Raw genomic sequence first — 27172 nt, 5'->3', positions numbered from 1 at the left:
ATGGAAAAACACAGGAAACACAGGAAATTTCCCAGATGAATTGCTCTATGAAGTAAATGGGATGGATGTTGGAAATCCCAAAGGTGCAGAGAACAGTCCAGAGTGTGTTTGTGAATCTCACGTTTAAACCATAGACTGTAAAAAATAGGTTTAAACCTTTCTTCGCCGCTCCAAATGGATCTATTTCTGGCTCGTGTGTTGAAGACGAAGAGAAATGCCGAACCTGCCGAATGCCGATTTACATCTTCAGCCTTGTATCTTCTCTTTTCTTTATGCATTCCCTTGTGAAAAAGAAGTACACTTTAGCATACTTTTAAAAAGTACTTATACAGAAATAATATACTTTAAAAGAATATACTTAAGTGTGTTAACAAACAGTCATGAAAATGGACTCTCTTTAAGTCCATTTATTGGGTAATATTATATATATATATATTAAGTAAATGGCCATACACAGATATTTATGGGGGCAGGTGTTCAAGTGAAAATATTTAATAAGTGACATACTGGTAAAATTATTTTAACTATTTACATGAATTAACACTATACATCATTGGGCTGTTACTAATCAAATAAAATCAGTATAAACAAACCCCTTTACTAATTGCATAAATAATGTTATGAATTTTTAGATGTTTTTTTTTTTTTTTGAGTTTGTAGCAAAAGAGTTGGCAAGCTTTGGGACATTAGTACTTCGTCATCTTTAACGGACAGATCTGTCGTGTGTATCCTGTCACCGTAAACTGCTGTCAATCATCTTGTCACAGTTAAAATCCTCCATTCAATCTAATTTAATTTCCTACCGTTTCGGGAAGAAATGTTGTAGCACGATGATCTGCTAGTCATGGGTCTTTCATGCGGAGGCTCTCCTCATGTGTTTGCAATTTGAATATAATGATACATTTAAAAGTTAATGGCTAAGCATTTCTTTACAAAAGTTCACAATGCTGCTGCAGATGCAATATAATGTGGACAACATTGAGTAAATACATTTTCGTCAATCAAGTGTAGCGTCAGTTCTGGTGAGTCACGTTAGTCAAGCTCTCATCAGTGACTCTCAGCTGATCCACGTCTACCTATAGGAATACGACGTCTATCACTGTATTCATATACAAGCTCCTTCAGTATTATCAGCAGCGATCGCGTTTCTCAGGAGTGAATTACCCTCCTCCCTCCCCAGCTCCACCTGTCTCAGTCAGGGTTTGACCTTCTGATTCCCCTTGAATCAGAATAAATTCTGGAATTATGTTGCACTTCAAAATCTTGAATTAATGATATCTACACACATTCATGTTGGTTCTGTTCTGTTTACCCTAAGGAGAGTTATTGCTGCTCTTATCCATGCTAGGCTAGTTCTCGTCCAGAACAGACCCAGACCGCCAATCAAAACTGTATGCTAACTGTCAATCGTATTCGACGATAGTGGTCCTGACAGAACTGATAATTAATCACTCAAACCCTTTATCTAAACCTCTCTACATAACCACCGGACTCGCAGTCCTCCATGACTGTAGTTTTTAAACACTTTTCACTCGTGTTTGTAGTTGTAATGAAATCCTTGTCCAACACGTGATGGGTTGTGGGCAATATTAGCCATTAGAGTGAGCATGGATCTGCACTTCGGATTAGGACCGGAAAAAGTAGACCATACGAGTATCTTTGGAATACTCATTTCAAAATACTACGATTTGGGACGTACTAATTCTATTTTCGAATACTAATTCTAATTGGGACGCACCGATACTCTCTTGAGTAGGTACTTATTTTGAATCAGTAATTACTTCATGACATCTAAAATTATGTTCTGTGTAGTATGAATGAAATCCATGTGTACTACATCCACCATGCACTAGCGGCGCCAGGATTTTGATTGTAGGTGGGCCCCCAGAAAACTGGATGGGCCAGTTAAAATAAGCCAAAAAAAAAAAAAAAACGGGTTCCCCTTCATCTCCGTTTCAGCGCTTTTCTGCAGCACTGAGGACAGCGACTCAGTAGCCTACCTGAATTTAATGCGTAATTAGCTTAGGTTAAAAAAAAATTAAACAGGAATTTTTTGTTGCTTTTTTAATACAATTACAATTTCATTGAATTTATTGTTTAATAAAATTATAGGCCTATTATTTTTAGTTTATTAACAGCAACAACAGCTGTAAAGATGAAGTTGACGATCGCCATCTCCGTAGTAGTGAATGCGCCTATAGAGAGAAATGCACATCATGGATTACATAACCAGAGGGTAGCCTATTTCTTTTCGTTTTAAATTGTTAAAAAGACATTTCAAGCTTTCTTAAGATATATTTCATGTCTGTGAGGCATATGCTGAGTTTCGTTAAGTTAGGATGAGATGCGCTCCTGTTCACGAGCAATGCAAGTGACCGCGCGGGCGCCTCTATGATTGTGTTGTCTGCTATATCTTTTTATTTATTAAATCCAGGCAATTGTTTGATAATTTTTTTTTTTAAAAATTAAGATACAATTTATACAAAACGAAATTCACTTTAAAAAAAGTCTTTCTGCAAAACAAAACTTAATTAAGTGGTCAAAATCATGTCTGACCCGCTCCATGTCTCTCGATATTGCTCATCCTATCTTACTCGTGCGGTTCACTTTTCATAATCAACATAGATGAAAAAATAACATTATAATATTTTAACAAATATGAAACTAAATGCGCTTATTTAATGGCAACAACACAGTAGGCCTACAGACTCTCTATTTGTACAAATTGCTGCACATTCATTTTATTCTGAATTTTGCACACATAAGTTGAAAGGCATTTGTTTGTGCATGCATGTAAAACATATCTGCAACATTTATCAAGTTCACTGATAATTATGCGTGCATTTATTAATTATTATCTTAATGAATAATGTAACAAGGACGAAGCATGTAAACTGCGTTGTTTGTTTAGAATGGAATGGATCGCAAATAGATCTGAATGAAGAAACGTACAAAACCATAGAAAATGGGTGGGCCCAGGCCCACCCGGGCCCAATGGTAGCGTCGCGGCTGCCACCATGTTGTCATTGTCATGTGACCTTCCAGCATCAGTTGTCGCTTCACTGCCATTCGCAAATCCTCTCCTGAGGCCTCATGGGATAGTAAAGTGTCCAACATATGCACACTTCAGAATCTCGCAGGAAGTAGTAGATCATCCAGGTACTTTCACCTACTCTGAGTACTTTGAATTCACACATACTTGTCACATACTATTTTTCACCAACTATATAGTAGAGAAGTATGCCATTTCTGATGCAGCCTCTGTCTTTATGAATGGGTCATTGACTCACCTGATTAGTTTAAAAATGTGAAATCATTCAAGAACGAAACAGTTGCTGTGAAATGCAAATGTTCTGCTTTTGGAACTATTTTTGTTGGCAAAAAGAGCTGGCAATAATGCTGGTATTCAGAAAAGAGCACTCTTGCTTGTGTGATATTGCTTAGCTATTATGTTATACAATAACAGGGACAAAACATTTTGAATTGAATTCTTTATTCTGGTGGCATTTTCATGCTATTTTACACCAACAAACTAGCTTACTTGAGCATAATGGAGGGCTATTAAACAAATTAGGCTGGATTGAAATTAATAGTCGGTCACTTACACTTAACAGTTTCTCAGAAATCACTTACTGCACCTTTAAGTAGCCTACAGTTTTTTTTTAAAAGAGTACTTCTAAGAATTGAAGTACACAAGTGTACATTTAGTACAATTACATTTCCACAAGGGCCTTTGTACAGCTAATAACAGTAAGACAAGAGTGGCAACATTAAAATATGCTCCATTGTCTTCAAGTCATAATTTTTTTGGGGTGAAATGATCCATGTCTCAACAGGTTTTATGAGATTAATGTATCAAACTTCAGTGGAAGTTGATAAACAATTGTCACAATATGCAGAAACAGAGCACAGGAATATTATAGGAACACCGACTCCATTACATCTGCAGTGCTTCATGAGACAAGGGGTTTCTTGCAAAGTGCTCTTGGAAATATTTGCTTGCCAAATTCTTAAGAGCATTATGGGTAATGTTTTCACCAGGAATTCTAGTTTAAAAAAAGTTACAAACTGATAGCTTCAAAAGTATATACACTAACCTAAAGGTTTAAAGGTTCATTTTAAAATTCCCTTGTAAGTCTCATATAGCCTGGAACCATTTTGGTTGCATGCTATATGGGACTTGCAAAGTACAGAAGTTGTTTCTCCATAGGGAATTTTAATATAAACCTTTTAGCATGCAACCAGATGATTCCAGGCTATATGGGACTTGAAAAAGTACAGTAGAACTATCGGTTTCACCACATTGGCAGAATGAGGCACTTTTTCAAAGTCAAGAGCAGTTAAACCAGATGTGAAGCAAAATGACAAGAGAGGTACAATTAAGGATTGATTTGTCAGTTTTATTGAGAACCTCCCTTTTGCCCTTGAATCATTACAGGACCAAGTGAGGCCTTGCCTTCCCACTGAATGCCTAGAGAAGAAAAAAAGGCAAGTTAGAACACTTGAATCAAAAGCAAACTTAGAGCAAAATTTACCAACCTCCATAGGGAGCAGCAAATTCACTATCAGGACCACATGTTGAGTCACAGCAACCACAAACTTGGTCGTTTCCATCGGCAGCAGACCATCTGCAAAAAGACAAAGACATGGAACCTTCAACATGAGAAAGGTTAACTTAACCCCCCCCCCCAAAAAAAAAATCCACGTACCCATTGGAAAAGGAACAGGATTTGTGTTGAGCGTCACTGGGTGCAGAAGCAATAGTTGCCTTCAGAATACAGGTTATGTAGATCTGCAAGGGATGACAGACAAGTCACAAAACCAAAGCAGACCAGAAGAGAAAGCAAATTAACTGATATATTAGTACACACAGAAGGACTGTTGCCCTCATGGAACACAAATGCCTCCAGCTGGAACTGGATCTTGTCAACCTGAGACCGAGGCATGAAGCGTGAGCTGGAAGCTGTAGTTTTGGCATCCACAAAGCACCTGACAACAAAGCAATCACAAAGCAACTCATGAATGTCAACTGCAGAGCATATAGCAACTAGACCTTACCCATGACTGTGACAAAAAGCAACTTAACAGTCCTACCGCATCAAGGGCCATGACCTTACCCATAATTCTCAATGAAGGAATATCTTGGAAGGGAGTTCACATCAGGTACTTGAGTGGCCACGCAGCGGTCCACAAACACACGCAGAGGCACATGATTGTACTGATACACAGATGCCTCGATGTTAAGAACGTCACCCAGGAAATAGGAGTATGAAGGCCTCTGAGAGGACCAATCATCTACACAAAAACACATTTTAGGCACAGCCACAATAGCAAGGGTAAAGGTTTTTATAATTATTGAAAGAAAACCTGTACCAACCCATCATGATCTTCAGGGAGAACAGCAAGACTTCTTGACCAGCCTCGGTTGAGGCATAAGGGACCCATGCTGGCCTCAAGGCATCACTGCTTGCATTTTGAAGCCTGCGGTTCACGAAAGTACCCATTAAAGTCTTCCAGTTGCACAAGAAAGTGCAGAAAGTCACAGAGTGTCACAGAGATCACTTACCTTTGATAGTGGCATTGAACACCAACAGTTGCACCTTCGGTCCGGGTAATCGGAGCAGCTGCAAGTGCCTCAGGGGTGTAGGTAAGAGAGAAGGTGTAGACAAGCTCATCCTCATTCATCTGTAAAAAGATTGTGGTTACCAAGAGGGTCATCCCAAAGACTTTACATATACCAAGATGGAAGAAAGTACACTGCAAGATGGTGGACTAATTCATTTAGAGCAAATCACCAATTAGTAAACTTCACATCACCACGGCTGCCCTCAGAAGCTCCAGTGTTGCCAGAGATCAATGTTTTGGAGACATGCACATTGACTGTTCCAGGGTAAAGACTAGCTTTAACACTATTAAGGCATAATACTTGTTCTAGTTTCTTAAGCTCCTTTCATGCCATTTATGAGATGGTTTAGATCAGATGTTGGTTTGAAGGGTTATATAAAAGGCAAGTAGCTTGAAAACTCAGTATTTACCCATTCAAACAAATAACTTGGTCTTCGCTAACCTGGCATTGTAAAACCAAGTGAACTGACTTTCCTTGAAAGGTCCTCTGCCACAAATAACCCATTAAGATTTATGAGTTCTTACCATCAGTACACTGTTGCAGTTCTGTAATTCATACTCAAAGATGAGCACTCTAGACACAGGATCCTGACCAACAACAGGACATCCACCTAGAGACAGACCAGTTGGCTGGATCAATTGACCATTGCTGAAAAAGTCCTGCTGGACCTCTACAAGAACCCGGTTTTCGCCGCATTGAACCGCTACGCTGCTGGGAGTCACGGGTTGCCTCAACTGGAAGTCCACCGCCAACTCGCGCTGCACCTCGGGAACAATGGGATACCTCCAATCCAAAGGCTTCACTGGACCCTGCAACAGCTGCTTCTCCTGAAGGCCAAAAGGATCCTGTGCAAGGCTTTTGAAGTCAGGACCCAAAGGACTCTGAAACTGAGAAGCCACTTGCAAAGGGTTCCAGGGCCCTAGAGGAGAAAGGCCAGGACTTCTGAAAGCTGGATCTGATTTTGGCCCCATGCTTCTTGGACTTTGACTGTACCTCAATCTTCCCCAGACATCAGGCAGATCAAATGCAACAATCACAACCATCACTAAGACAACTTTCAGAAACCCCATCCTAACAAACTTTAACACAAACACCACAACACACACCAATGCTTGGTTTTGCCATTTTGTACAGCTTTGAATTAAGGTGGCTCCACCCCTTTTACCTTAATTGATTACCACTGATTCTCCTCTGGACCTGTAGAGTTTTTGCACCACTCTGCACATTTTGTATGTCTCTCTTATCTGACACATTGAGGGGGGTATTTACATGACACCATTTTCAACCAAAACTGGGCCAACGGCCATGGTTTTTTGGCCTGTCGAATACCTGGGTCCAAAGCGGGACAACTCGGGCTTGAGGAGTGGTCATGAACAGTTTATCTGAGTTAGGAGACGGCAGCGCCGGATGACTTCATACCTTCGGATGACTCAAAACTCTCTTTAACACAGCAGCGAGTGTTTGAATACCTTCTGTTTGTGAACTGATGTGAATTCTTTTCACCGTATTTAAGTCAGAAATATTAATATATAAGACTATGCATACTAACCATTACCATAGTAAACCAGACAACCAGAAATCAGACAAATCATATAGGCTAGGCTATCACAATCGTGTATTTATTTTATTTGTCAGTAAGTCTCGTCTCTTTATACCGGACTGTCTGTTATCCAGATTTAGCTCTGCATATGTCATCAAATAAAGCAAGTCCGGTTTTTCGGGAACTTCCTTTGTTTCTCTGACGGAAAATAAAACTGTATTGGGACTTTCACTGGAGAGAGTGCTAAAGCTCCTCAGGTCGTATTTTTGGTGGAAAATGTGTAGAAATGATTTTTCTCTCTAAACGTGAAATAAACATACTGTCCTGTGACTACAAATAAACAGAAACAGATGCGACTGAATAAGTATGTGTCCTCTTTCATTTGTGAAAAAACGGTAAATACCACTTTATTTCTGTGTGACTAATGTGCAGTCTTGACATAAATACATTTATTATGGTCAATGTATCACTTATTAGTGTAAAACTGTGGTAAAACATTGATGCTTGGGTTTTAAATCTTTAGGTAAACAACAAAAATGTCAACAAACTGACACTTTTATCATGTTCGCTTTGCGATCTCACTATTTTCCTTTGATTTAATCCTCAGCTTTCTGATAAAACTTCCATTTGTTGGTGAAATGATGGGTTTGTGTGACGTTGTTCCAGAGAGGTGTGTTGTGGACTCCACCTGGTCGTCTCCACCTGTTTCAAAACATGTCTTCATTATGTTGTCATTTTCTGGTCGTCCGGTACTCAACAATCTTGTTCCTGCGGCGACTTTCAGCATGTTTCCTAACACAACGTCTGATGTTTACATTTTATGTGGCGTTAGAAAGTTACATAATCACATGTGATCCAATCAGAGAATCCAAGATAATGTCATCTAAAAAGCACCTGAGTGCATTAGAGATTCATGAATATTAAAAAGATAGGTCACAGAGAAAAAAAAAAGTTTAGTTTTGTATAACCCCTACAGCTTATGACGACTTATATTTATAATCCCCGAGTATATTTATGTCTGTGAGTTGAACTCTGCTGTGTCAAACAGCAGGTGAGCATATGGACTGGCGTTGTGCAGTCTGAGTCATTAATTAAGATATAAGCATTTCTGTCAGACCGTGAGTGTCTGTTTTTATGCGTGCTGCTGCATTATTTCTGGTTTGCTGCTGTGGACAGTCTACTAAACCTATAGTGACACTGTGTGTTACTTTTAGCAGCTGTGTGTGTGTGTAGAGGATCTTTGCAGTGGAACCTGTGACATTGATTTGAGGTTTTTGGAGTTTGAGTGAAAAACCTGCAGGTGTTGCATCAGAAAACAGCAGACAGCTGCCCACAAAACACAACTGATCTGAGATCAGACCAGCGGTTGCAGAAACTGCTAAGACTAGGCAAGTTACTCAAGTTACACAGTCCAGCTTACGTAAGTTCAGTGATGGTTCATTTTTGTTTTAAAAAAGTTATTAATTTAGTTAATTTAGTTAATTACTGTAGTAACAGTGGTGTCATCGTCCAGCTCAGTTCAGTTCTTGTATAATAGTATCAATGCAGGCGGATCAATATTATTGTTGAATATTAAATTTAATGTTAAATTTAATGTCTCTGTTTCTGCAACTGTCTCTGGATGATGAACACCCTGCTTTACCTTATCAAGGGTTTCTTACGTCGTGTGCTTTCGATTGTTTTGCAACCTGCTGGAATACTTGATTGTGATTGGTCAATGGCATTATTCAGTAGTCAGACAGGCTGTAAAAAAAGTTGGTGTAGGATGTACTTTGAAATAATTTACACTCAGAATTTCAGAAATAATTAGAAAAAAACGGCAAGAAACATTGAATTAAACATGACATTTTAAAGGATTAGTATTATAAACTTCTTTTCATTTAAATTTTCAAAAATCTTGCAATGTAATGATGTTTAATGAGTCTAAACTGTGAAATAGGAATCAGTCCAGTGATTTCTTACATGCATACTCTTTCTTCTCACATAAAAATATAATTTACACTCAAATCAATATCTCAGTATTTATTTGGTAATGTATTTGGTTTGGTTTGTTGTGAGGATTCTGGTTTATGTTATGATAATGTCTGATTTATGGGCTTTTATAGTTTGCTGAAGAAACACATCTGTAAAAATATGGCACAATGTGCTGTAGGAATTTTCCACATTGATTTTTCAGTGGTGTTTTATCTCTATTTTGAATGATGTTGGGTTGTGTTTTAAAGTTAAAGGAAATAGCCATAAACTTTATGAATAATGTCCTGGAATAAAATTATCTGTATACGTTTTACATTTTTCAGATTTTCCAAAAGTCCATTTACACATCAAGGACTGAAGATGTTTTTGCATCTTTTGTATTTCTCTGTTTTCTGCTCGGCTGGAAGTTTCTGGCAGTAGTTAATAATTTTGGCACAGTTTTTGAGGAGGTTCTCAATATTTCTGATGCCATATGTTTGGCGTATATTTTACATTTTAAATTCTATGGAACAAAAATCAGATTTCCAAGTCAAGTCAGGTCATCTTTTATTTTAATAGTGCTTTATACAGATTGTTTCAAAGCAGATTTACAGAGAAAAACAGGAAAATAATGATTCAGTGATGCAAACTCATGAGGCAATAGTAAACAGTCATTATATTATTCACTTGAAATCAATTCAGTTTACACCATCTTTTCAGAAACCTTTTTCAAACTCATCTGTCAGTCTTCACCAATTCAAGTCAGATAATCTTCAGACTATGCCAGTCAAAAGTTATTAATGTCCTTTAATCAGTATCTTCATTTCTCACATTTCTGTATCTCAAACAGTAAACGCTAACGTCATGGATTTGATTCTTAGGAAAAGCATGAAACGGTAAAATAAATGCAATGCAAGTCACTTTGGATAAAAGAATCTGCCAAATGCATTAATGTTTATTTACATACATTTTTCAATCCCTCCAATCAACAGCCTACAACGCCCACTTTCCACAATGCAAATAATTCCCAATGGAAATTCCCGCCCTAATTTGTTTAAATTCTAGAAGATCCTGTTTTGCTCAGAAATGACGTTACATTTTTGCATATTGACGTGAATCTCTGTCAGTACCATCGCTTGAAAACACCAAATTCAGACCTACTGCTCAAAAGTTGAATCTACTCATATTTGAACTTCTTTTCCTAATTTCATCACCAGGGTGACAAACAAATCTGCTCAACATCACAACATGCCGCTGGTGTGTTTGGCCCAGAACTGCTGTTTGCAGTTACGTTTAATAGTTATACTTGGATATGACTCTCATTAGGCCGTTTATGACGGGTAGAGAGTGAAATAACTAAAAGCATCTGCTCCGGGATGTGACAGTGGGATATGAACAGATGTTATATGTTGATTAAAGCCCAATTGATGAGTGTGTAACAGAGCATTGCATCACTGCGTGCGTGCGTGTGTGTGTTAATGAAAGCAAATGCTGATTCATCATTTCTCACCAGTAAACACAGCGTTTCCCCTGATGTGTCCATGTCAGGAGGTCAAACGCTGAACAAGAGCCTATAGTGCACTGCACACTTTCTGTCAATCATAAATCAATATGTGCTTTCACGACTGATAAATATAGACCTGTCAAAATATGTCAGGTGTATTGATTAAACTTATTGACCATAAATATTTCCAACATTAAACTATATTTAGGGTCCAAGCCCTGAAGGTATGTAGGCACCGACTGTATCCGTTAGTCTTCTTCTTCATCTTCAATCTTAATCTTCATCTTCTTCTTCTTCTTCTTCTTCTTCTTCTTCTTCTTCTTCTTCTTCTTCTTCATCTTCATCTTCTTTTTCTTCTTCATCTTCTTCATCTTCTTCATCTTCTTTTTCTTCTTCTTCTTCTTCTTCTTCTTCTTCTTCTTCTTCTTCTTCTTCTTCTTCTTCTTCTTCTTCTTCTTCTTCTTCTTCCACACTTGAGTCTATTGAAGCCCATAGAACAGTATGGTAGAAAGCTGTGTAATTTGGCACACAGTTAGAGGACAGTCTGAACATTAACCACAAAAATTTTGGAGTCTCTAATACAATTTCTCTAGCGCCACCAACTGTCCAAAGTTGCACTTACGTAACTTTTGAAGCGTAAGGGCTAGAAACAAAATTCCTCTTTTTCCCCCTCTGATTCCTTGGCTCAAGGAACGCACCCATTCTGGAAAACATCCTGGATTATTTAGTTGTTATTTCCTTGTGTAAGTGTGACTCCATTGTACAGTACTTTGTCTACTCCTACTTTGATATAAAAGTTTATTGGAGTATATTTTACAAGAAAATACTACTTTAGTCTTTCTACTTAAAAAACTGCATGCTTAATTCAATGTTACTTGCCATGTTTTTGTAATTATTTGTGAAATTTACAAGCAATTTCTGAGTGAAAAGTTCCTCTGCATCGTGAATGTTAACTTGTATGTTCAACTGTAGTTAAAATACACAGCCTTTCATATGGAAACAAGATGCTTTAGAAAAACTGCTTCAAGGGAGAAATACAGGGAGAGTGTGTGTGGTACCTTCTCTTCAGGGCTGTTCAAAACATCAAAGTACTTCTTGAGGACTTAGGCGTATCTCATATGAAAATCAGTGTTTCATTTGCATTACAAAGCGTCTCAGGAGAATCAAATTTGTTCATTTGAACATGCACACTTTGCAATTTTGACCACGTTTTTAAAAAAAGTTCTTTTTAGAATAATTTCTATCACCTAGCAACCAGTTGGAACACTCTTGGATCCACATAGCAACATCCTAGAAACCACCCACTTTTTTTTTTTTTTTTTTTTTTTTTTTAAATAACTAACCCTTTCTGTTCGGTTCTCTTTCATCAGCTGGTTCCTGAGTAACTGGCCACACGGTGTCAAGATTGGTTTGCTGGCTGTCTGCTGAGCAAGTCCTTCAGGTCGGGCCTGTAAAATGCCACATGATTAGCAGTAGGTGCTGTTTTTGTGGTTTTAGTTAGAAATCAATGTTCATTAATCATGTCAGAAAGCCACTGGCTGCACTTCTGAGAGCAGGATCGCTGACCAGAACCGCACATCGTCTGACCCAGCACAGCGCTTGTGCACCACAGCACATCAAAACACACGGCCTGATTCCACACACACTGATACTGTTGATTTCATTCTGTTAGCCAGGATTTACTTTGGATTAGACACACAAAATAAATCCAATTAAGTCAACATCGAATTAAAACTATATTTACTGTCTTTATACATGTACTTTTGAATTGGACTTTGGTAACACTTTACAATAAGTAATCACTTTCACAAAAACATTTTACAGAGATTATAGCACAAGATAATTAGCATCCGTTTGACATGTCCCTGGTCTTATTGTGATTTTTTTTTTTGTGTGTGTGTGTGCATGTAATGCATTAAATTTTTTGCATGACTCATTATGATAAACAGACTGTAAATTTCATGGTTACATTTATATTGATTTATGTCACAATGCATAAAAGGTTAAGTATGAGCCAGGTATCCCAGAATGCATCTCACACCAACCAGCAAGCGTCAATGGCAGAGGAGAAACCCTGCATAATAAAAAATGAAATAACCTTATAAACATTCACGCCTCCCTAACTCAAATGTCACAAACACACTTATCTTTTAAAAGGTAAAAGTAGTCTACTTTCAATAAAAGGTCCAACATATAAGGAATACTTTTAGCTGTGTTGTCATGTGTCATAAGCAATTGAGTAGACTAACACTCTATCTAGAGCAAACACAAGGGTCTAGCTTAAAGGGGTGGTTGAATATGATTTGACTTTTCTAACTTTAGTTAGTGTGTAATGTTGCTGTTTGAGCATAAACAACATCTGCAAAGTTACGATGCTCAAAGTTCAAAGCAAAGGGAGATATTTTCTTTTAAAGAAATAGCTTTTAAGGACTACAACAAACGGCTGGTAGAGACTACACCACATTCCTCCCGGGTTAGTGACATCACAAACTCTAAAATTTACATAAACCCCGCTCCCGGAACATGATTTATAGATTATCAAGACAGAATATGCTAATCAATGACTAGAAGATAACTACACATAAGTTACATAAATTCACCAACTAACCATGATGTCTACATGTTGTCACTTCTTCTTGAGTCTCTCCATCATTGTCTGACTCCGGTTTGAACATTAAAGGCTAAAAGTTTTTGAAATTTGCAGTGCATGTCTGTGTGAGGTAAAAGGACACAAGCTGTTGTAGCTCCGCCCCCTGTGCCGGGAGCAGCAGCTCATTTGCATTTAAAGGAACAGACACAAAAACGGTGCGTTTTTGCTCACCCTCAAAAAGTGACCATTTTAACATGATATATAAAAATATCTGTGGGGTATTTTGAGCTAAAACTTCACATACACATTCTGGGGACATCAGAGACATATTTTACAACTTGTGAAAAGAGCATTACACCACCCCTTTAAAATAAACCCATCCAACGTATCTGCTCCGGGCGCATTTTTTGATGTCACGCCAAAATAGTTTGAATCTGTTTACACTGGACACATCAAAGTGAACATTATAAACTAGTATATTTGTCACCAAAATATCTTAAACACAATTTGGTTGTGTTGAATCAAATGTCACATGATCTACAACACTTTAAATGGATTATGCAAAAGGTCATAGTTTTATTTCTCGGTAAGATGAGCATTAGTGGCTTCAGCTCCGCTTGGCTGGCGTGTCCAGAGCGTTTAACAGCGTAATGTTAATTGAGGGTGGCGTGAGACTGTAAAAAACGTAAATGTGCTAAATTGAGAGTCACATGGAGGGCAAAGTCATAACTGTTCACCTTTACACCAGAGTAACTCTCACAAACATCAAACAATCGCACACATAATAGCACTAACACACTATAAGTGTGCATGTATTCTTTTTCATGTGAATTTTCTCTATGCACGGAATACCCATATGATTGGCTGAAAATTCCATGTGATATATCTCACAATGCAATGTGCTCTTGACTTTTCAGTTATCTGGCACATCTATACAAATAAAGGTAAGACATTTCAAAAAATAAAAATAAAAAACTAACTTTATTTCAAGGATAACATTAATTTTGCAATATGATTCGGTCAAATGCCAACAGTAGCATATACTGTTTTTTTTTTTTTTAAGTAGCATGCAGTATTCAGTATATTCTGTGCAGTATGCAAGTACTCATCGTCACATTTAAAGCACACGGATGCAAACCCATCATAATATGCTGACAGACAAAAAATAAAACAAAGCAAAAAAGGCTGAGGCGAGAACACTATATTATATCTAATAACGTCAATATTACATGTCAGGCTTGAAAAAAATGGTTTGTAATAAATCAATGAGGATAAAAATCACAAGTGTGCTCTGCTCCTTCAAATTACCATTGCCAGGATTTTGTCGTGTTCACCATTTTTCCGGTGTCATTAAAGCCTGAGTGGAGAGCAGTTAAAAAGCTCTTTGCATTTATTTTGACATAAAGGCAGATGATGTTGCCGGCTCCAGAACAAAGCTGACTTTATTGGAAATTGCTTTATAAAAAGGCAACATATTTTGCAGAACCGCAGCAAAAAAATGCATAGAGGAAACAGCCTTGACGTGATGAAAGACCTGAGGAGAAAAAAGCAAAAGTGGTTGAAAGCAAATGTGATACATAAAATATCATCAATTAATTTGCATAAACAGGTTAACTCTTGACAGGGTTATCATAGTTACATTTGGTGGTAAAAAGTTTGGAATAATTACGATTTTTTAAAATGTTCTTGAAATGATTTCTGAAGGATCATGTGACACTGAAGACTGGAGTAATGATGAAAATTCAGCTTTGATTACAGGAATAAATTACACTTTATTATATATTCATATAGAAAACAGCTGATTTAATTTGCAGTAATATTCCACTGTTCTTAACAAATAAATGCAGTGAGCAGAAGAGACTTCTTTCAAAAACATATATATATATATAAAACAAAAATATTATTCCAAACTTTTGAACGCCAGTGTAACTAAAACTAAAACTAAAAACTTTTCGTTACTTGAAATAAACTTTACACTATATACATTTGAACATAAATTTTGTAATGCATAAAAACACAACAAAATTATTAAAACATTAACTGAAATTAAAATGAAAATGAATAAATCAAAATATAAAAATAAACACTAATTACAAATATTAATAATATTTCAATAAAATAACACTCTTGATATGCCATTTTAAAGGTGCACTGTAATTTTAATGGCTGATATGGAGGTAGTTTTTATACTGACCTCTCAATGTGGATGCAGCATCGTGCAAAAAAAGAAATAAAATTAAAAATAATAATTTGTTTTGGTTACTTTGTGTGTCTTTTGCAAAGTCAATATCTTCCTGTAGCTCAAACAGTAGCGCATGACTCTTGCTACTGCAAGCTTGTGGATTTGATTCCCAGGGATCACGTGAATGTAAGATAGTGAGAGTGTCTGTTAAATGCATGAATATAAATGCTACAAGTACACTAGCGTATAAAATGCTGACTTTATAGAATGGTGCAGGGATCACGCCAAAACCCGGAAGACTAACTCGCCACTGGTTCTCTCGAGATTTTCCTATGGGGGTTTTCAATTGATGTGGTAAACGTAACTTGACGGTACTTTGACATTTTGTTACGGCATAAACTGCACACACTCGCACGCCAAACTCTCTTAGTTACTTATTAGAAACATGCATTTACAGAACTGCTTCAAAATTCACGTTTTCGGTATGGGTGTGTCATGTGTGTAATTTACGCTGTAAAGCAAAACATTCAAGTTATGTTTACCACAGACATTATATTAACCATAAATGGAAAACCCCATTATAAACCCCTGTAGGAAAATCTCAAAGGAACCAGAAGCAAATGAGTCTTTGGGGTTTTGACGTCACCCCTGCTCCGCTCTATTGGAAATTGCTTTTAAAAAGGCAACATAAATTGCAGAAGCACAGCAAAAATGCAAATAGGAAACAGTCTTGATGTAATGAAAGACCTGAAGAGAGCAAATGTGATGCATATCATCAAATAAATTACATGAACAAGTTCACTGTTGATTCACAGATATGAATGTGCATTTGGCTGATATGGTCATGATTTTATCCTGATGCATGCGGCGTCATGCAAAATAATTCAACGTTTTTGATTACATTAATATGTGTATGCTTCCTTTGCAAATTCAATAGATTGCACACTGTACAGATTCTGTATACATCGGCTCTGTTCATTCTCCTTATATGTCTTAATAGCTTATTATATATTTTTTTTATTTTGTGTGTGCATGTCCTTAATTTGTTGTTGGTTCTGTTTGTTGTTGAGGAACTATCAGGAAAAACATTTCACTATTACATCAGATGTGTGTAATGTATGAATGTGAGAGATAAAGAAGCTTGATTTCTCCTGCCGCTCCAACAGTCGAGCACATCGAGGACATCAGCTGATATTGAATGCAATAAGAAACGCTGCTTCGGAGAAACGCCTCTGCTAAATGCATGAAAGCAAATTCAGCTTTACAAGTACACTAGCATACAGATGCTCTCAGTGCTAATATGCATGGACTAAATGGCACAAAATTCCAATTTTGATTGAACAGGGTCTTTAAATACTGTGATTAATGTAAAATTAAGTCGTGCACCCCCTAGTGGCGACCTGCTGCTTTCATCGAATGCGACCTCCAGCTAATGTGGTCATTTATCAATAGAATCCAGTCTTAGGCAATACAAGTTATGAGATTTCTGCTAATTTTAAACATCTGGATGCCTGTGCAATATGGCATCTAATAGTAGGACTTTAAAAGAAACTCGGTCTTGTGCAACAAGTGTATGCGTGTGTGATTTCTGAGAGGTCAGAGGCGCTGGGAAATAAGAGAAATGTAAAAACGACTCTCCACGGGAAATCATTATTACACGGTTAAAGAGCGGGTCCTCGAACAGCCATTATTTCAGACCTCCAGGAACAGAGTAATGATGAAGAGATTAAAGCGCAGTATTAATGACTCCAGAACAAGGATATGCAAACGAGACGAGCTCTAGTTATTATTGCTCAAGCGACACTCTTCCTCATTTCTGCTGCGTGTGTTCATTTGACCAGGTCCTCAGGCGAGAACATCTCGGCCAGGTTTTGGAGATTAAACATTACATATTTTGGTTCGTAGAGAGGTTTTTCTGCATAAGAGCTGGTGATACTGTTATATATCCACAGCTTTTGCTGGATTCCTGGAGAGCAATATCAATTAGCATTCCCATTCATCTTGATAGTTACATAAGGCTGGTTTTAAGGCTAGTTTTAAATAGAGAAGAATGGTGTAGTCCCAGCATCTACCAGTCAAACCACAGCTCAGAGACATGCAGGATAAGATTCCTTTTGTAAATAAATAAATAAAATGATGAAATATTCTAGCATCCCAGCTTAGTTCTTATTGGCTGTTCATGCTGCAAATTATGATAGTGATGTTTTTGTTATGTAATATGTATTTACAAGAGCTAACGTCATCTCTATGCTGTTTAATATATATATATGAAGAGTTCAGATGCAAAAGCCTCTAAGTGCCATCTGAAATTTTCAACATTTTTATGAAGCTCGTATATTTAAGTTCAGTAATTTCACTTAAATGGCAATAAATAGGTAATTTTAGAAGAAAATTTCAGATGGCACTTAGAGGCTTTTGCATCTGAACTCTTCATATATATATATATATATATATATATATATATATATTAATCCGAAATCTGTGAATAATGGCTTCATTCACACCAGAAAAACATTTTACTTTAATGCGGTTGACCAATAAATGAATAAATAGCTGTTAAAGAGAAGTCATATCCACACTTCTGAAGGGCAGGGATGAATTATTCTCACATAGACAAACATGAGATGAAATGATACTTAGACATTCAGAGATACTTTATTATGTTTCATGAATGGCTTGTAAAGAAGAATGTTTGTCATTCTCAGCGTGTAAAAGGTTAATGTCCTATAAAACACATAATGAAAGACCTTCAGCTTTTGGACATCAAACTGCTGCGATGCAGCGTGACATTAACTATATCGTTAAAAGAAAATGAATTCATCTCAGGAAAGGTTGATGGCTTGTTAATTTATCATCAGATGTGATTCACAGCATGATGACATTTCCAGCGGTTTAACGGTTTAACACGTGCAGTTTGTTATTAATTGAAATTGATCAGTATATGTAATTTATCACATTTAAGAAGCATTTATGGTTATATTTAAGCAGTTATCAACATTTTCCACCATTTGAATGTAAATAAGAGCTCTATTTGCTAAAGTGTTTTTTAGGGAAAATCTTGGAATGTCCTTAATTTAAAAACTGATTCATTCTTAAAGAAGACATATTCCCTTATCCAAACTCTTGATGTTGTTTTAGGCTCTACTAGAACAGGTTTTCCTGCTTGAATGTTGATTATTCTCCTCATATTCTCCATTGTTGCAGCTCCTCTCTTCCCAGTCTGTCAGTAACGCTCTGTTTACTTCCTGTCTCTATGAAGCCCCTCCTTCTGAAAAGCACACTGTGCTCTGATTGGTCGGCTGGATCAGTGTGTTGTGATTGGTCGAGCGCTTCGAGTGTGTTTGGGAAACGCCCCTTACCATAACCACCAGTTTAACACACTACTAACTAACTCAACCAGGCCCCGCCCCTTTATTCTGCATATTAAATATTATAATGAGGAATATTGTGACGTATGATTAGTCTATAATTGTATTTAGCTTTATAGAAAAGTCATTTATATAGCTAGGTAAACATGAGTGTGTGTGTGTGTGTGTGTGTGTGTGTGTGTGTGTGTGTGTGTGTGTGTGTGTGTGTGTGCGTGTATGTGTGTGTATATGTGTGTATATGTGTGTGTGTACCTGGTAAACCCTGCGTTATGGGGATCAACACAATGATAGTAATGCAAGTCATTTTTGACCTTGTGGGGACATTATTTGGTCCCCATGAGGAAACAGCTTACTAAGTGATTTTTTTATCATTAAAAATGCATAAAGTTTTTGTGTGATGGGCAGGTTTAGTGTTTGTGTGTGTGTGTGTGTGTGTGTGTGTGTGTGTGTGATGAGCAGGTTTAGGGGTAGGGTTAGTGTATGGGGAGAGAATATACAGTTTGTACAGAATAAAAGTCATGATGTCAATGAGAGTCCCCATAAAACATGGAAACCCAAGTGTGTGTGTGTGTGTGTGTGTGTGTGTGTGTGTGTGTTTGTGTTTGTGTTTTGTCATTTTCCACTAAATTAACCCTTGTGTATAAACCTCACAAAGTCTCTAAATGAACGGGTGACAGGTGTCTCCAGACATAATGTGAACTTGCATGAGGATCTTCAGACTGCAGACTGACACAGTGTGTTAGTTCACATGAGCGCTCTCACACACGTGAGCTTTATTAATAAATAAAGTCATGACAAGAGCATCTCGCTGGATGCCTGATGACATACGGGATAATTACAGCGCAACTCAGCGGAAATGTCACCCGTATCCCGGTGAAGGAGAGTCAGACGCTCGACTAATAAACGTCTCCTGCTCGCTTTGGGTTCAGATGTACACTCCTGAACCCAAGCTAGAATATTAGCGAGGTGTGCGCGTGAAATAATCAAAAGCAAATCTATTATTATCTTCCAATTATGATGGCGATGCACTGAAAACAAGCGCACGAGAGTCTGTTTAATTGGATTTATTGGGACTTGCTTGAAGCACATCTGATATGATTATAGTTTTATTAATTTTCACATTAGAAAAACTCATTTTATGACAAAACATTTCATGAAAGATGCATCTTTCACTTTGCAAAATAAAAAAGGTTAAGTATTTGGTATTCATTCACCACTTTCGACATGTGCAAATAACTGAATGTCAATGCATTAAATTACAAAAACAGAACTATCAGAACTAACTTGACATTTGACAACTTGTCATAAAATGGTTAAATTATTTGATATTTTTCAGAGAATCTTACAGACCTTGACATGCAATCTGTGATGTAATTTCCTGTTTTATGTTTCTTAGTCACATGACAACACAATAGCTTCCTTCCTAGTGAATTTTACTCAAGAAATAACAGGTGTACTCAAGTTATTGTCTGTATTAAGTGCTTTTTTGAAATCGTAATTAATGGATTTGGATTTTAAAAAAATGGCCTCATACATATGTCATGTGTCATATTATATAACACTGTTATGCGATAGACAATGCCCTGTGTTTGTATTTAACTGCATCTCATAAGATTTAATTAAAAACAAGCACTTACAAGTGCTATAAATGTATTCATAATCACATTAGCTCTTCACAGTGAATGGCATTTTTGGGATATTGAACGACAGGACATGAAACACTAAGACAGGAAGTTGAAACTGGTTTTCTAACGTAATATTCTAGGAAAAAATCGCTTACCAGTGAGTCCATTTATTATAAGACACTAATAATAATCTACAAAAGAGGAGCTTCAGTGAGGTTTGCAACACTTTATTTTGATGCTTCCCAACAGACAATCTACTGACTAAAAGTAACTTTTGCAACTCTGTTCACTTATTCTAGTAACTCGAACCCTAACAGTTTACTAATACTCTAATGAGAGTTAGCTGACATGTAGTTGTAAAGTTACTTGTTGTTAGTAGAATGTCTAAAGTTGACTATTGATTTTTTTTTTTTTTTCTGGGATCAAAAAATAAGTATACTTCAAATTCATTTTATTAAGTATACTTCAAGTTTATATTTTAAAGTTCAAGTATATTTTAAAGTATATATTATGTAGTAAGTATACTAATATCAATCCATTAGTAGTATACTTGTAAGTGTACTATTTCAATACTTCTTGGGACTAAATTGGCACACTTTTTAGTATATAAAAGTATACTTTAAGTTTAACAGTACTAAACTTTGAGTACACAACTAGTTTATAACTACATTTTTTTGTTTGTACTGCAACTATACTAGAAGTGAACTTATAGATATACTAATCGTCAAATACTTGTAACACATTTTTTATCTAATGAAAGCACACTGAATTATACTCTGTAAGCTGTTTTGTAGTTTTATACTGCATACTTGTAATCTACATCTGTTTTCTTTATAAATCAATATTTTCAAACAATGTAAGTTTAGAAGACAGTGTGTAACACTATTTTACTAAAACCAAAGCGTAAACACAACTACAAGTATACTTAGAATACTTAATTATACGTTTAAGTATAAATATGATCTTGATCAAAAGATTGAGTATAGGCCAAATATTCTTAGACTTTAATGTCAGTATAAGTCAATCATACTTTAGTGTAATTTAAAGTATACTTATGAGCCAATATCTGTAAAATAACAGGCATTTCACTGTATAATGACAAAACGGTAAAATTCTGTAAAAAAAATACAGACCATTTCCTGTAAAATTACACTTTTTTTTACAGTGTAGCTATGAGAAGCTTATTTTTAGTATACTAATAGCACTTGAATAAACTTTTTCGTAAGGGTGAGACAATCTAAACAGGGCTTGCTGATAAAATATAATAATTGTTGTTATTATTATTTAATAATGAGTCTGTAGAGTTCAGTAACACTGTTGAGGCTTTCTGAGAGCTGAGAATAAGCAGACATTGATTTCAACTCTCCTCTCTAAAGAATAAAGAAAAATACGAGACGGGAACATAGTTTTGAATAATTCACACGGACCAGTGAGCCCGTTCTGATCTGGATTACAAGTGCCATATAGAAACTCAAGAAAATACTTGAAATATTTAATAATAAATGGAACAAACTGGTCAAAGATGATGTAATACGCAGATGAGAAACGAGCTCACATGAGTCTTTGTACCTGCTGTTATCTGACAAACGATGAATTTCATTTAGGAAAAAAGTGAATATGTCAAATGTAATTGAACTAATTTGCTGACTTATTTCATATATTGATTAATTTGGATAAAAGTGAAGTTGATGAAATAGAGAACAGCAGTTGTAGATGTTTTCCTATATTTTCATGCTCCTTAGTGTATAGTAAAATATATATATATATATATATATACTATAGTGAAATACAAATGTCATATTTTTGGGCTCATGTTCATGCATTGCAGAAATATTGCAATGCATGTATTTGTGTTCATCCTTTACTGTTACTAATCACCATGAATAATTGCTGTATTTTATTCTCTCAGTGCCAAAATAAAGGGGAGATTAATTTCAAACAGATATTATTATCCATACTGCGTATTATTATGTTCTAGATTGGAAGGGCAGAACAAATATTCAGGCATTCTTGACTTTTATCTTTTATAACTTTGCGCACAGCGCCACCTACTGACCATTTACTATTAAACCAGTACATTTAATTTTTGAAACAGTTATTTTAGTATCATTGAGACACTATACTAGTTTTTGAAAAAGTTAAAATTTTTTATTTAATTTTAAGTAAGTTTAAGTTTTAAGTAATTTTGTTGTTTGTTTGTTTGTTTAAAAACAATTTACATTGTTTTTTAATATGTCTAGTGGTTTTATTTATTTTTATTAAAGTTTTTCGTTGTAGTTATTTTAGGACATCAAGTTAAACCAAACGAAAATGAGAAATGCTGAAACAAAATAATTTAGCTTTTAATTTAATTCAGTTAATGTTTATTTCATTTAAAATAAAACGGGTTTTTTTTGTTTTTTTTATGGGTTTAGTTGTATTAACTATTATAACCCTGATTTGAAACTGGTCTCGGAGATAGATAAACAGGTTAATAAGTTATTAACGAACCCATTGAATAAAATATAAATGCATGAACAAAAAAATAAATATATCTGTCCTTCAAATCTGGAATAAATATTGGTAAACATAGCACACATTAAAGAGCATTTCATCTGTTGGGATTCAGACCTCATCAAAGAATACATTACTTATTGGTTGTTTTATTGTGACATGTAATCATATAGATCTGAAAGTTTTAAGGTGCAATGAAAGACAGTCTGCTACTGTCGGCCGTTTTGAGTTCTTGTGCTGCTAAAAACATAACTGTGTTTCAGTTTCAGATTCTTTGAAACCTTTCCTTTGCATGGATATTCTGCCTGTGTTTATGAGTTAACTCCTTCCTTTTCTGCCATATTCCACTTTATCTGAGATCATTTATGAGGTACAGACATCATGTGAAGTGGTTTTTGCCACTCTTTGATCTGTATTGTGCTCATTCAGATATTGACCCGAGAGTCATAAAGTCATAAAGAGTCATATCATGTTATTTTTTCAGTTTTGAATGGAATATTCATGCATATGATATAATAAAGTTGTTTAAAGTTAAATAATAATGTATTGCTTTGCACAGTTCAATGCAATCTAATAAAGAATATTCAACAGATCTGATCCACAATGCCAGCGCCTGGTGTGTGTTTAAACATTTTGTCGGAGCGTAATCTCAGAGATGGACAGGGATCTTCCGACAGGGTTTATTCATCTGTACATCATTAACACCAAATAAACTTTGTAATTGATGATCTGAATGTGTAGATTTGGTGAGTCTCAAACTGAATGCTCTCTACTCTCTTGCATGTATAATTTATGTTTTGAATAAGTTGCCCACTAGAAAAAAAGCTTTCTACTTAAATATACAATATACATACTACAAATAAACATTCAACTCTGGTCACAAATCGGAAGGGAAATAAAAGAAAGAGTACAAAAGTTGGTAGAGTAAAGTCTGACTCACCTTAACTTTCACATTTATTACAGACACACTCTCTACATACATGCACATTTCTCATTGTACCTCGAATTACAGTAAATGCTCTAAGTGACCGTTACAATGGGTAGCGTTAAGGTTAGGGAATATAATATACAGTTTGTACAGTATAAAAGTCATTATGTCAATGGAAAGTCCCCATAAAACATAGAAATACCTGTGTGTGTGTGTGTGTGTGTGTATATGTGGACATGTTTTTCTACACCGGTGGGGACTTAAACCTGAATGCACACAGACTCATGGGGACTCGTGTCACCGTGGGGACCTAAATTGAGGTCCCCATGGGTACAAAAGCTTATAAATCATACAGAATTAGTTTTTTTGAAAATGTAAAAATGCAGAATGTCTCCTGTGATGGGTAGGTTTAGGGATAGGGGCAGTGTAAGGGGATAGAATATACAGTTTGTACAGTATAAAAACCATTACGTCTATGGAGAGTCCTCACAAAGATAGTGCACCAGACATGTGTGTGTGTGTGTGTGTGTGTGTGTGTGTGTGTGTGTGTGTGTGTGCGTGTGCGTGTGTGTGTGTGTGTGTGTGTGTGTTCACTTCTGAGGAGAAATTTGTCCTTAAACTATAGCTATGGATGTTTCACTCTCTGAATGAACTAATGCTTTCAAGGTTACAGGTAACTTTACTTTCTGTTAGTTAAGACTGACCTCAACTGTTCATGTTCTCAACTGATCTTCAAATCGACTAATGTACAAACCAACAGAATGAATCTGCTCATATTTTTCATAAGAGTTTGTATTGAGTGACAGCTGAATCTCATGGCTCTCCGATACGGTGACTCTGGTGGTGAAATTACACTAGAAAACTTTGTTGTCCTCGTCCTGCATAGATTTCATGGCCTATTGTGTTCTAGATAGCCAGTGCAGATCTCAGTTATAGTGTACAATAAATTATGGTCAGAAAGCATTAAAAGGTACATATATGTACCGTTTCTTTTAAAGGTTAAGGTACAATATTGTACCCTTGAGGGTAAAGCCCCAGTGACAAGCCATTGTACCCCTAAAGGTACAATTATGTACTTTTCTTTTTCTGGGAGTATAAGGGTGGGAGATAAAAGTTGCCCCGTGATTGTTTCTTCTTACAATTCTGAATTGATTTTGAAGCATTGCACACACAAGAAAAAATACCTAAACGTCCGTAAAATTCTGGAAAAGTCGAAGTGAATTATAAGTGTAACACAGTAAATGCGATGTGAGAAACACGGGCTATTGCGGTGTCCAGTCCCGATATTTCCAAGGCATTTATGTAATTTGGAATGCAATATATTTGATACATGAATCTAACACTGGCTGCTTTCAAATGCTCACTATCGCTTTGGCTGCTTGAACACTTGGCATTAACATAAGATCACCGTGATCTAAGCAATCTGGGGTAAACCGTATTGTCGCAAAGTGGTCGTTCTCACACACTAGAGCTCGTTCACACATGCGCACTCTTCAAAAACGGTGCTTTAAATATTTTCACAAACTAAAAGACGTAAATTACATTTGTATGAATTATAAATAAAAGACACAGGTTGTAGCCTACTGAATGTCAGCTTGCTTATTATGCTTAAGATAAAGATTTATCAAGTCCACATGTCATGCAAACTAGAAACTATGCACAGGTGGATATGTCGTTCCCACTACACAACTCTATGATGCTGTTTGCGAATGTTCGTTAGAACGATGGTTTCGGGAAACACAGACTCGTTGAACTGCTGATAACGACGGAACTTGCGAACATAGTTGGCTAACGATGCTTTTGGGAAACGCACTCCAGATCGGATCATCACCCAATCAAGACGCGACAATTTACACGTGACTCCTGTATCTGGATAACTGATCGGGGGTGCGTTTCCCGAAAGCATCGTTAGCCAACTATGGTCGCAAGTTCCCTCGTTACCAATAGAGTTCAATGGACATTGCGATGAACTTGCGACCATAGTTGGCCAACGATGCTTTCGGGAAACGCACCCCGGATCTGTGTTTCCCATAAAATAAGTCTGTCATGGAAAAATTGCCCTGGTGCAAAGTCTGGGGTTTCTTTTAAAAACTATTTTTATTCACCGGGTGTGTTTCAAATCTCGTAAAATGAGGAGGAGGAAGCTGCAAATAGTAATAGGCTACATTGATGATCAAAACAATAAAAAGAGACACACTGTATAGGTCTGAAATCATTGCCAGATGTGGTGGGACAATTGTGCATTATTTTTGCAGACTGTGAACAGCTGTGCAACTTTCGAGTGCAAAAGCAAACTTGCAGCGTTCAACTCTGTCTTCGCTCTTCATTGTCTCGCGAAAGCCCCCAGCTCACGACAGTGAACAGGGTTTTGTGTTTTGACCTGCAGAGACGATGGCTAGATTGAGTTTCCATCACAATGCGTCCTCAACTCCTTTGTAGTAGCAGGACACACATTCCGATCACAAACGTGTTTACACTTGTCTTGTGTGTGGACAACACCTGGACACAGGTCACATGCCCAGCTAACAGGGAACATTCTCTCAAAGTTATGAACAAATCTCCTTCTATAGCATTACAGTTTTTCTCGATTGCTTAAACACATTTCTTGAAACTATGCCTCGTATTCTCAAAACTATAAACACAAATCCATAACGTCTCACCCAATTCCCCAAACTTCCTATTTTCAGGTCAAAATGAAGCTCTACACTCAAAACCATTCACTCTTGCTGAAAAACCAAACTTTGCCCTCAGACAGGACACACAAGCCCTCAAAATCACACACACTACAACATAGTCTTACGCACTGGTGCAATAAATTCAAAACAACATTTCCAAAACTGGTAAGTTATGTTGCTTGTGGTTCCCCCATCACAAACCTTTTCACATGATGAACACAAAAGACACAACCAGTGGATACATTGGCACATTTTTATTCATACACAGAAAACACACACACACAAAAATAATTTTTTTCCTGTTTTACTCTTTTTTTTTTTACTCTTTTTTTTTTTACTCTCTCCTCTAATTTTTTTTATTATATTTACTTACAGTAAGATGTGTGTGACCAACATATGACAGTAAAAGAGCACACACAAACCTTATTCTAATATGGAATTCGAATTGTATTGGAATGGTAAAGAGTGTTAGGACGTGACAGGAGGTTCTCTACTCAAGGATACAATATGATGGATACGTCTAAGAATGTTCCACATATGGTTGAAATACCATCATTTGCCTAGAAAGATAACATTCTGGGATTCAAGACTATAAAGGAGAAAGGATGCCCTCTCTTCACTGTCACACTCTGCAGCCACTCTGTGTGACTGTACGACTGCTGGCCTTTTCTTGCAAGAAAATAAACCT

General features: G+C 36.5%; 1 protein-coding gene across 1 annotated transcript; it reads right to left on the bottom strand.

Annotated features, from left to right (window-relative positions):
* Window positions 1-4380: 4380 nt before the first annotated feature.
* Window positions 4381-6720, bottom strand: LOC311072639 (zona pellucida sperm-binding protein 3-like). Its single transcript, XM_084097791.1, has 8 exons — window positions 6151-6720; window positions 5567-5685; window positions 5378-5481; window positions 5118-5295; window positions 4872-4989; window positions 4710-4792; window positions 4540-4628; window positions 4381-4471 (listed from the first exon to the last, which is right to left on the bottom strand). The coding sequence occupies exons 1-8, from the start codon at window positions 6694-6696 to the stop codon at window positions 4401-4403; spliced, it is 1308 nt and encodes a 435-aa protein (XP_083953917.1). The 5' UTR covers window positions 6697-6720; the 3' UTR covers window positions 4381-4400.
* Window positions 6721-27172: the final 20452 nt, after the last annotated feature.

This window comes from Abramis brama, assembly GCF_963993115.1.
Source record: "Abramis brama genome assembly, chromosome: 21".
In the NCBI taxonomy this organism is placed as follows: Eukaryota; Metazoa; Chordata; class Actinopteri; order Cypriniformes; family Leuciscidae; genus Abramis; species Abramis brama.
Note: the sequence above shows the minus strand (reverse complement) of the source record. Positions and strands in the feature narration are given on the sequence as shown.

Coding starts and splice junctions, on each gene's coding strand:
- LOC311072639 (XM_084097791.1), bottom strand. CDS start 6,696: ATGGGGTTTCTGAAAGTTGTCTTAGTGATGGTTGTGATTGTTGCATTT. Junction 5,686..6,150: donor ACTGCAACAGTGTACTGATG/GTAAGAACTCAT, acceptor ATCTTTTTACAG/ATGAATGAGGATGAGCTTGT. Junction 4,629..4,709: donor TCCTGTTCCTTTTCCAATGG/GTACGTGGATTT, acceptor GTCTTTTTGCAG/ATGGTCTGCTGCCGATGGAA.